This window comes from Gopherus evgoodei, chromosome 2 (genome assembly GCF_007399415.2).
Source record: "Gopherus evgoodei ecotype Sinaloan lineage chromosome 2, rGopEvg1_v1.p, whole genome shotgun sequence".
Classification (NCBI taxonomy): domain Eukaryota; kingdom Metazoa; phylum Chordata; order Testudines; family Testudinidae; genus Gopherus; species Gopherus evgoodei.
Genome location: NC_044323.1, coordinates 81,754,504 through 81,766,584, shown reverse-complemented (window position 1 = coordinate 81,766,584; position 12,081 = coordinate 81,754,504). Strand labels below are relative to the sequence as shown.

The 12,081-nt window shown below is 36.3% G+C and overlaps 1 protein-coding gene across 5 annotated transcripts in view; it reads left to right on the top strand.

The window, feature by feature from the left end:
• The window catches only part of LARS2 (leucyl-tRNA synthetase 2, mitochondrial), a 113,916-nt gene that overhangs the window by 37,135 nt on the left and 64,700 nt on the right, over positions 1 to 12,081 (top strand). For all 5 annotated transcript variants that reach the window (XM_030551158.1, XM_030551161.1, XM_030551159.1 and 2 more), the window contains exons 6-7: positions 4,133 to 4,222; positions 7,374 to 7,517. In XM_030551158.1, coding sequence (XP_030407018.1) covers positions 4,133 to 4,222; positions 7,374 to 7,517 — 234 coding nt within the window. The remainder of the gene's footprint in view (positions 1 to 4,132; positions 4,223 to 7,373; positions 7,518 to 12,081) is intronic.

The following is a 12,081-nucleotide window of genomic DNA, read 5'->3' as shown; positions in this document are numbered from 1 at the left end:
TCAAAACACATTCACCTGAACTGCGTTGTGTTATGGCATTTTTTTTGCCTTACCCCACCCCCAAACAAATGATTGTATGTATGTACTATATATTGGAGGACTGTGCTCACAAGCAGAGGAGCTAAATTTGATAGACTGCAGGAAGAATCCTGTCCTGTAGTTTTGCAGACTCATTTTATGAAAGCTTTTCTGGCTTTTTGTGTCAGAACAGCTGAAGACTTTCAAATCTGTGTTGGGATCATTTGAGGCAGCACAGATAAAACCTTTAATACACGTCTGTCTTTAATTAAAAATGTTAACAAACTAACAAAAGGATATTTCCAAATATAATTTTAGAGTTTTATAACTGGTGAATATGAGAATTTTATTTTCTCTAGAAGTTTTAATGTGCTAAACTAAAGGCAGAAGGATCGTATTTTCACATTGTCTTTGGGGGTGGTTCTTGGCTTGTCATCATCTGCAGTGACACAAATTCTTGCTGATCTCAAACCTTGTTCATTTTTTAGAAAGTCTCTTAATGATTGACTCTGTAATAATGTTGTTGCTCTACCTTTTTTATTCATGACATATAACTTCAGTCCTTCATGGTTATGATGTTAAATAAATTATGGGTTTGACTGATCTCTTTGCTGTTTGGTGATATGAGAGCACATCTGTTTCAGTGATGTATTCTCCTTCATCTCCTCATGAATGGCAAGCCAGGTCACCACCTACAGGAGAGAGTACAAATGAGATTTTGTTTGCACCAGTTGAGTTTGTATTGTGTAGTTCTAAGTATGTTCACTATACCATTTAAAATTGAGAATGTCATCTCCTATAGTTTCAAATGATAACCTGCCCATCAGGATCAGATGGCCTCTGTCCATTTTATTACTTTTATCTTGACCTTTTTTGATAGCTTGTTTCAGTTAGTTTATGGGTATGAGGCTACTATCCTATCCTGATCTACAGAAAAAAAAAGAAAAGGTTCAGTTGGGACTGATTCTCCACTCTCTTGCGTCACTGGTATTTACATGGACATAAGTACATTGACTTTACTGGAGCTATGCCAGTATAAAACTGGCATCACAGAATGGAGAACCAGGCTAAATTAATTGAATATGCAAATAATACCAAATGTGTACTGTATTGTCTGAGACATGGAAGTCAGGCTTTTCATCAAGTGGTCCATTTTCAGCACAGAGTATGGAGTTTGTGGTGTTAAATCTTCACACACTGCTGAAAACTTACCATTAAATGTCTCTCTTCGGTCTTCAAAGCCTTATTTTTGGTGCTGAGACATATTTGCACAAAATGTATTAATTGTTCGTAGCTGCATGTCAATACTGTAATGTTAAAATTGTAGAAAATCAATAAAATTATTAGGCAGAGGTATTTCAAAGGCCTTTGAATGTCAACTGATGTTACACACGTCATGCCGCAACAACTATAACAAGGAGAAAAAAGGCATTATGTGGACCATGCTCGTTGACATTTTTAAGAGTTTCTTGATCACATTTGTTCAGTTTAAAAGTGAAAAGTTGCTAGTGTTTTTCTAATTGCCAACCATGGAATCTGATAAGTCAAATTATGTTCTTTTTGGCTTCGTGACTGCTATGAGAGGCTGAATAGAATCCAGCTCACACTTCCATTGTTTTGCTGTTTTTGCAAGGCTAACAAAAAGAAAAGTAGTAGAAATGTATTTGTGTCTCTTAAGCAAGCACACATGAATCTAAAAGCACCCAGGCAGCAGATCTGTTGTGCAAGAAGTTGCCATTTGTATATAGTTACACTTTTCTTATCCTGATTCAGAGTTTGACAGAGTTCTTTTGCTCTTTTCATTTTGGTCCAAACTTGAAAAACTGGCCATGCTCATGAAAATGTGCTTGTATCCATTGCACTCATAATCCATTGCACCGAAAACTGGGATTTGCATGAACAGCAAATCTTTTTCCAACAACAATTTGGACTTTTAGTCCATGTTACTGAAACACTTTTTTATCTTTGAAGTTTTTTTAGAACTAGTGTTTTACAAAATATTGGACACTATAAAGTGTTTGGTTCTATTGACTAAAGAGTTCTTGCATAAATATGTTTAAGTTTACATTTTAAACTTTTATTTTCCAACACCATATTCCAGCAGGAGAAAGATTTATAGCTCTATTAGCCTTGATTCATACCACAAACATTGAGGTCTGAGTTGCATACTTATCAAGGTATTTGTTTGTATAACATATTAAAAGTACAGTGTGCTTTTCCTAACATTTCTGTTAATTTTAAACTATATTTCTTCCAATGTTTCAAAGGCACTAATCCTGAATGAGGCAAATTTGTGGCTAATTAAAAGTAGACTGTTTTTATTCAGTGGAGTGCAAAACGTTTCTGTAAATTGTCTTAGGTGTAAAAAATGCTGTCCATGATATAGTCATCTGTCCTCCTCTTAACTTCTGCCCCTCCCCTATCTTTTTATGACATGTGGCTCTCAATCTCACTTTCCTCACAATCCCCCAGCACTGTGATTTCCTATCTGATCCCTTCATCTCACTTCTCCTTACTGCCACCTTCTTACACAACTTTCAATCTTAGATCACTTTGCCAACTAACCAAAATGACCACTTATTTGACCTTATCTTCACTAAGTATTGCTCCATCTTTGATTTCTAAATATGAGATCTCCTCAGCAGCTATCCTGTCTCCTTCAACGAACGTTGCATGCTTATCCCTTTTTACCACCTCTCCGCCATATTCTTCCAGTCTGTCAACATGCACAACTTCTCAGCCTTTTCCTGTTCTCTTTCCCTCGCTTCCGTGGTTCCCTTCAGTCCACTTTCTCCTCTACCTTCAACTTTTACCCTTCTCTTCAAAAGTAAAGTCCACTTGTCACCTCCTAGGGTGCAGTCCAGACCAATGAATGGTTTCCACCACCTGCCATGCAACCTTGGGTGTCTCACATTGCTTTGTTGTTGTAGCTCCCAACTTGGGCTACTCACAAACAGCCAAATAGCATGCAGGGGTCATCCCCTGAGTATCTGGTTGCTGTCCTGGTTAGCAAACACAAGCCACCCTTTGGCTTCCAGCAGCCTTGGTTAATACTTACAGGGTGATCCCAACACACTCCCCATCCTCAGTTTTCCCCAAAATGGGTGTTCTGCACTGTCCAGCCCTCTCCTGGACAGTTCAGATATTATAGGTCTGTTGCCCCTGTAGGGAGTCAGTATGCAACAGTTTGCTACTCTAACTGGAGTTACCAAACAGTTCAGTTTAACCACCACACTGCATTAGTTCAGATTTATAAAATAAGTTTATTTAACTATAAAGTGAGAGATTAAGTGAGTACAAGTATAATGTGTTAAAGACAGAAATAGTTACAAGAGAAATAAATATAAAACATTTCTAGTAGCTAAAACTTAACAAACTAGACTTGGTTCAAGGTAAAATCCTTACCACAGGTTCCCAGCACCCTTGCTGACCAAATTCTCAGAACAGGAACTCCTCCAAAGTCAGTGGCTGGTTCCTGTGTCATCTTAGGAGAAAGAGAGAGAGAGAGAACCTGAGGTGGTTTTGCTCCTCACTTTTATAGTCCAGTCACCCTTTGAAATGCATCTTCCTGAGTCTTACCCCAGATAAATTTCCTTCTTGCTGTGAGAATGGAGATATGGAGTCTCGTGATGAAAGAGGTTCCATGTTGTTGTTTGTTAAAATTCAGATCGATCTGTTCCTGCCCACCCAAGAACAGCCACTTGATGGATGATTGGCAATCTACATTGATAACACCTGGCTAGAAGTGTCGGCTTGTCCTTTGTCTTTGAGAAACTGATTTACCCCCTCTTGCTGCCAACTTCTTCAAGAAAAATCAACCAGATCCTTCCCGTCCCACCCTGTGGGCTGGAATAGCAGCATTGTATAAACTGTGTTGCAGCTCCCTGGGTTGGCTGTGGCTTGGTGTACTGAAGGGCCTTTCTCCACAAACCATGATTTCTCTGACTTTACACATGTGCGCTTTTCAGTCATGGTGCACTTTTTCTAAATTAATTTAATACAGTACATATTTTCCCTACAGGTTGCAATTATTCATATGTCTATTAAGTAAATCACTTGAGTTATGATGTAGCAGGAAGATAATAGAATGGTTTTTTTTTCCTTCTCTTTACAGGAAATAACCACTTGTTTGCCAGAGTACTATAAATGGACACAGTACCTCTTTATTAAGTTATTTGAAGCTGGGTTAGTCTATCAAAAGGAGGTAAGTGCAAACATTGACCTATACAATTATGTATATACCTTAAACTTAATGTCCTGAGTCACTCATACTATAGATAACATCTTTCAGGCTCTTCATTTCACATTCATTAAGGGGACAGATATCTGCATTACTGTGTTTGTGCTTTTGTATATCACTGTAAAAGATAAAATGTTAATGGATAACTATCTTCCACTGCTAAGTATAATGGCAAGGCAAATCAATGATCTTTATTATCAAACTGGTGTACAGTGGCCATACGTGCAATATTGGCATGCCAAATTAATGATGTAGATTGAATTTGTTTATTTCTTGGCTCTTGATGTCATAAAACGACTCCTGCTTACTTAGGGTGTTCTCCTCCTCCTAGCAAAGTCATTGGAAGATTTGCCATTGACTTAAAAGGGATCAGGATTGATTTTATCAGCAGTAAGACTCTTCAATCTGTGCCGACACCAGTTAATGCACATCTTCATCTCTGCCTCCAGAGATGCCTTAAACAGTCTGAAATATCATTTATTGCAGTTATAAATGGAGTATTAGAGGAGTAACTGTGGCTTTGCTGAGGCTATAAGGGTAGCCTTGAACGAATATGGATGTAGAGCTCCATTCCATGACTGTGAATGCCAGGCCAGTAATTACCAGTTTACACATTGTTGAATTAGTCTGGGAACTGGAGTCAGTGAAAATTAACAGAGTCTGTCTCTGTCTTTCAGCCTCAGTAAAGAACCCAGTTTGTATTCATCACAACAGACTCCTGTCTCTTCTCTAAAGTAAGAGACTGCCTGAGTTCTGAACACTAGTGGAAAGGATGCAGTAGTGAGACAGAAGGGACAAAACACAGCTTTAAATCACTGTTTATAACTTTCAACTACTGACTTACATGTGTTACTGCTCTATTTTTTCTTCATTGATTGTGATGGAGTTGTCTATTTGAAAAGTTCTGGATTGTGTAGTAGTGCTAATCAGCACCACCGTCTCATGGCTAGTTTAATCATAATCCAAGATTTCAACATATATGCTTCTCCTCAATATCAGCAAACTAAATCATCTCATTTCTTCTCAGCTTTGGATTGTAGGTATTTAACAAAAGAAAACTAGTTCATAATGATACTGCTTCATTTTGTTTTTTTAGCATGTTATTTTTTTTTAATATGTCTGTTTTGTGTTCATCAATGTTTTGTTTTAACTTTGCAGTGGTCTAGGCATCTTGTTAGGGAGCGCTTTATAAATAAAACGGTCACTGTTTTTAGAGCCACTTTTACAATGTGCTGTACCATTATTGAATATATGTATTTTGCTTGGCTTTGAAAATGGATTGTAATAAATTAATCTCACATGGTATGATATTAAGTATCTTTTTAATTTCAAAAAAGTTTGACATGATTAGTAGGTTAGCGATAAAAGGTAGCTGAATCACATTAAGAATGAATTCCCATGGAACACTTGTATTCATGTGAGCTTGATTTGTAGATAGGAATTTAAATTTTTCATCAAAAATATCTATATTTAATTAATTCTGTCATTTATATTGTATAAATCAATGCAGGCAATCAGATGATGCATAAAAGTCACTGTTAATAACAATTGTATTCCTAAGGAGAAGGGAATCAAGCAGCTACATACTACAGTATTTCCCTTCACACAATTTGTGAAGTGGTTTTTGCTTTTTCCCAAGCACAGGCATTGTGTTTAAGAAGAAGGAAAAAAAAAGTTTGGAAATGGGGATATTTTGAAAGGAGAATGATGATAAATACACAAAATGTAGTAACATGACAAAGAAAACCCTTATTTAGTTAAATTCTGAAATTGTGAGTCTTCCCCCTATATAATAGGTTTATTTAGTTTATTTCAGATAATGTGTTAATGTGTAAAACATTGTGGAGCAGAGCTATTTTTCATTTTGACCGTAAGTCACTTTGAATAGCTCAGCCGAAGTTACTAAATGATGCGCTATATGGTGGATTGATTTTCACAGTTGCTATTATTCTTTTCTTGATATTTAAATTTCCGTTCATGTTTTTTTAAATAAACACCTGTTAGCATATCTCTTTCATTTACCATGCCATGAAATTCCTTCAATCTCTTATTATAAACAGTAGAGGTTCTAATCTTTCAAAATTACGCATGTCTTTTTCTGCTGTATGTAACATGCACTATTTGTGATTTAGGCTGAAAGGCAAATTGCATACTTGTGATTAGGGCTGGACTTGCACACAGATATTTTCTCCACTATACCATTTTGTACTTTCTAGTTTACTTGGATTGTTATAAATAGGAGAGAGTGATATCTAAAATAGCATATATTGAGTAGTCAAATTCAGTGCAGGAAATGTTAATTCTGTTTAACTTTACAGCTGACCAGTATTAGTTGAACATTTTTTCATGTGATTCCTTATCTCCGGGATAGGCAACCTATGGCACGGCTGCCGAAGGCAGCACGCGAGCTGATTTTCAGTGGCACTCACACTTCCTGGGTCCTGGCCACTGGTCCGGGGGGCTCTGCATTTTATTTAATTTTAGATGAAGCTTCTTAGACATTTAAAAAACCTTATTTACTTTACATACGACAATAGTTTAGTTATATATTATAGACTTATAGAAAGAGGCCTTCTACAAACGTTAAAATGTATTACTGGCACGCAAAACCTCAAATTAGAGTGAATGAATGAAGACTCGGCACACCACTTCTGAAAGGTTGTCAACCTCTGCCTTATCCTCTCAGGTTAGAGCTCTTTAGCTATAAATTATCCTCATACTTACCCCCAGAGCTTTTGGATCAGTACCAGCCTATTTAACTATATTCTTGCTCTGTAAAGCCAATAGTGTTTTTACTTCATTATTGAAGATAACAAATGTCCTTGGGTCAGTATACCCCCTGTTCATACAATCAATCCAAGTATGCATGTCTTAACTCTGTAGAAAGGTAGCAGGCTTCATTGTTGGGCTTTGAGTTCTGAAGAGCATAGTGCCCAATAGATCCCTAGTTGAATCTCAATTCATGGAGATGACTCTAACGGACATTTTTATGCAGAGATCACAGGAGCCTTGGAAACTATCTTTGTACTGAGTACTGTCAATATCTGAAAAGTTAGATCCATTTTTTGTGACACACATACTAAAACTAGTACTTTGTTTCCTGAAACATTTTTAGGCCATGGTTAATTGGGACCCTGTGGATCAGACTGTTCTAGCAAACGAACAGGTGGATGAAGATGGCTGTTCATGGCGTTCAGGAGCAAAAGTGGAACAGAAGTACCTCAGACAGTGGTTTATCAAAACTACTGTTTATGCAAAGGTGTGAGTATGAGGGTTTTGGACGTCACCCCATAAAATCTCTCTTCAGGTCTTCATCAGGTTAGCAGGAGAATGTGTTATGCATGTGTGCATGCACACATTATTATTATTATTTGCCTTTTTCCTCCTCCTCTGAAGTAAGAGATCTGAATACCTGGTTTAGGATTCAGCAGTGGAGAAGTCAAAAATAGGAATGGTTTGTTCTCATCAATAGATACTATTTGTTTATATCCTGTTTTTTATTTTTTTCTCATATATGGCCAGTCAGGAAGTTTAGATTTGCCTTTCACACGTGCTTCTTATAGGTAAGGATCAGTGTTTTAAAATATATTTGAGTTGAGTAACCCTGTCAGAGTCTCTTCTCCCTTCACTTGTCATGTGAATCTTCAGCTAACAGGGACTGAATAATCATTATTTTTTTTTTAATTCTTTTTCCTCCTTGAAGCTTCTACAAAATGTTTGATCATTACCCATGAATATTAACAGCCAAGGCAGATACTGTAGGTACACAGTCTTTGTGTTTATCTACATTCCTATTTTATATCCACTTTCCTTTTCTGCCTTACTATGTTTCTCCCTTTTTTCTCCTGGCTACTACTTTTGCTTAACCTCCAAGTATGTGCTTAAGTAACCCACCAAATAGCAATCATGCACAAAGGGTCAATGTGTTATGCAGTCCTCTTGGCTGTTGCATTGATCAAATGTACCTTGTTTATGCACATAACATTTTTTAGGCTTCCAGTATGTTAAGGGAGATTTTTTGGTTTGTTTTTAGAATTGGTTTTTGTTACTGCACCTGTATTAATTTATTTCTTAAAATAAAGAAAACAAAAATTGAACAAAAATACTGTTTGCTCATAAGGCACTTCACCAATGATGACACATTTTAAAGGGTAGAAAGAGTGACAATGCTTTAAATTTGTAGCAGGAACCCTTATTTGTTGACTATGCAGATACTATTTTAAGTAATCATGATCGTATTGTCTCATTTTTCAAAACTATCAGTAAACTTAAGATACTGTCAATTAACTTTTATAGATTCTTTTTTTTTTTAAAGTAAATTTTAATTAGCTTTTTTGTTTTGACAAATTTCTCTGGTAAAAGTATAATGGGCTTAACTGATGGCATTGTTATTCAAACTGTTATCTGTGCATTTTAGAATCTTATTCTGAAATATTTAGTTACTATGGTTACTCAGCTAGGACTGTATGCAGATTCATTGAAAGAGCTATCTGTTAGTTATTTCTGTCTACAAGTGTAAAATGGTACAGTTATTTTTTATGCACAGCTAGCTAAGTCTTCAAATAATGATACGTAAGGATGGCCTTTGTTAGCCCTACCCTCTCCTGAAGGGGTGCTATGAAAATTTCAATAACATTTTGATATTTGGTTTTAAAAACTCATCACTGAAGAGCAGAAAATAGATACATTTCAAATGTTGCAAAACAGAAAACTTTGAAATTTAATTTTTTTTTCATGAATTCATATCCCTGTTTTTTGTCCAACTCTAGGGTGGTATATTTATACTTCATTTTAAAAATGTGGAAATTGGCAGGAACCACAAAACCCTGCCATGGTTAGTTTATAACCAACTCTGAGAATTGCTCTCTCTGAGTGCATGTTTTTTAAACAGATGTTTGAGGCACATCCTTCCCATGGTACACAGGTTGAGTAGCTGGATAGTACATTACGAAGTTTTAGGCATAGCTTCCTACCCAACCCATGGATGGAGAAATGATCAGTGAAGGGACCTACCAGCTCAGTTGCAGCTTTTCCCTTGACTTGCCCTTACACCTAACAGTCACTTTCTCAGCATTGTAGGAAAACCCCTCAAAGAAGGATTCCAGCACACAGGAGTTTGTATCTTCTAAACGGGGGTTAGGCATTCAGCCCTTCCAACATCCACAAAGTTCCACTGGTGTCCCTCCATTTGACATTTTTTGAGGTAGAGAGCTAAGTGGATGTCACTGTGAATGTATTCATGGATGCATATGGTTTGTTAAAGTGCATAAATTAAATGAAGAAAAAGACAACTGAGGAACTGTCTAATTTGAGTGAGGCAACTGAAGGAAATATTTCAATGTTATTAAATCCCAGATTGATTTGCCTTTAGAGTTAGAAATCTGTGCTCTGTGGTAAACTTATGATTGTGCTGTTAATACCAAGGACAAAAGAAATCTTAAAAAATATCACAAATTTTTTTTAAAAAATTGAATGCTTTTCCTACTGTATGAATTTGTCTGCCAGTATTTAGAACAGCATTTCTTGCTGAAAAAAGTGAAATTTGTGTATGATGAGCACAAGTGGAATTAATAAAATCCTTGCAAGGAGAGAATGCTCAGATTAAAAGCAAATTCTGATTAACCTGTATTAATGGTTTGTTATGCCATAGAAAAGTATTGCAGTAATTTATTTGTCAGCAGTAGGGGTGACATCAAGAATGGACATATAGGTCCAAATATAACTAGTCTTGTGTGTCCTGATTTCATGTTTCTTGAATATTTTTCTTGTTTTATTTCTGTGGTACTGTGCAGAATGGCTGCCTCTTTACTCCACAATAAAATAAAACCAAATACTGCCTTTTAGCGGAGAACAGATCTTGACCGTATCTCAGTTAAAGTGCATAATGTAAGGTAAAGGCTTAGTTGTGAGGAGAATAAAAATGTTGCCTTTTAATCTTTAATTTTTCAGACTCTGGGATTTTATGCTTCCCAACTCAAGGTTCTGTGTCAGACTTACCATCCCTCTGGCTGAATGGGGCTGATACAAATCTCTTTGGAGCCCTTACTCTTGAGTCATGTAAAGCACTGTCTCCTGCACAGGGGCCCAGAGCACTGTCTCCATAGATCTCTTGGCACTTGTTAATGCAAGGAATGAACCCATATCCCCCACATGGCAACACAGGAATTACTTGTAGGCATCCAGGCCAGGCTGTACTTTCAGGCTTAATATAAATAAAGTATAGCATTAAATTCTACAATGCTATAGATCTAAATTCCTATTATACAATAGTAACTAAAGCAATGGACTTTAGGGTTAATGTTTTTAAATAGAAACGACTAATCTGTTGCAGTGCTTGGAGTCAGATTAGCAAAATGAATATGATGGTTTTTCAGTTTTCTCCAAGTGGTACATTTTAGTATGTTTGTGACTAAAGAATATAGGGAAAAATTCACTTCAGTGACATAAACAGAGAGAAAGCTGAATATTTTAGGAACTCTATTATCCTGTCTTTTGTAACTCCGTTGTTTATCTCAGTTGTATTTGGTCAGGCAGCAGTGTTTATTGACAATGAGTTACAGAATATAGAAAGAAGCAAAAACTACTGAGAATTGAGGCCCTTGCTAGTGAGAGTTTGAAGCAGATACAGTACCAATGTTATTGCTCCTTGTGTGTGTATATATATATTTTCAGGATACTTCACACTTGGGAAATAAGATTTAAGTGTGACCTCTTGTAGAGTAGAAAGAGGCAATTGAAGGTAGAGGAATAAAATAATAAGAGATTGGGGGGGAGATTAAAACTCCAGTTCTGTAAGAAAAAAAAATACATGAGTTGGAAATACTTCAGTAGAGCACTAAATAGATGAGATATGTGTAATATTATCTTTGTTTGCCAAAATATTGTTTTATGTTAAATTTTAGCAAATGACTTTCTGTAGCGTCATAATACTTGAATTATATTTAGTTACTCTATTGGGAGTATGGGTAAATATAGGCAGGAACTTAAATTTGCCAGCTTAAATTTAACAGATCTTGAGTATACGCATGGCTTTCTGCTCATGTGATTTCAAACCCAGCACTTTCCCCCACTATTTTGTGTTTAAGTGTAAGACATTTTTGTTTATTAATAAATTGAATACTTTTGAAGTAAAATCATTTGCCCACTTCTTTCTGTTATCCTCTCTTATATTAGTGGAGCAGTTCAATCAGCCAATTTCATAAGTGTCAGCTGTAAATAGAATAAAAAGCTGGGAAGCTATTGGGAAAACCTTAGTTTTAAGTCCTCTGTACCCTGAATTTATTTGACTAGATCGCTATGTATAGGCTCTATTACCATATAATTCTTGGCTAGACTGTCAAAGTTTGACCTGGCTTTACTTTGACTTTGTTTCTGTTGAAGATTGTTGTTCATGCCTTGCATTTCCCCTGTCAATTATTACAATTCTTTCTTTTAGATATGCTTAAAATTGGTACTTTTTAACCTTCAGAAAGTCACAGAATGGTGCTACTCTCTTACTTGAAAGTGGGGCCATCTCAAGTTGATCATATTCTCACTGTCTTTAAATCTGCCCTTCTGATTTCCATAACCTTCCTTGGACTTGCACTATTCTAACTTTTTGATCTCATTTACCTTCCATTTTACTCACATCTCATTTACTGTACTCTTCCTTCCTGGTGTTAGAGAATTATTTTTCTTGTGGTGCAGTAGTTTCTATACTCCCAAAGTTTAGGGGAAAAAAAAAGATTAAAAAATCTGAAAGGGGAAAGAAAAGGGGCACACAATCCAGGAGGTCTGAGTCCTCCAACTCCTCTCCTGCGGGAGGCGAGCTGTCTGGCTCTGAT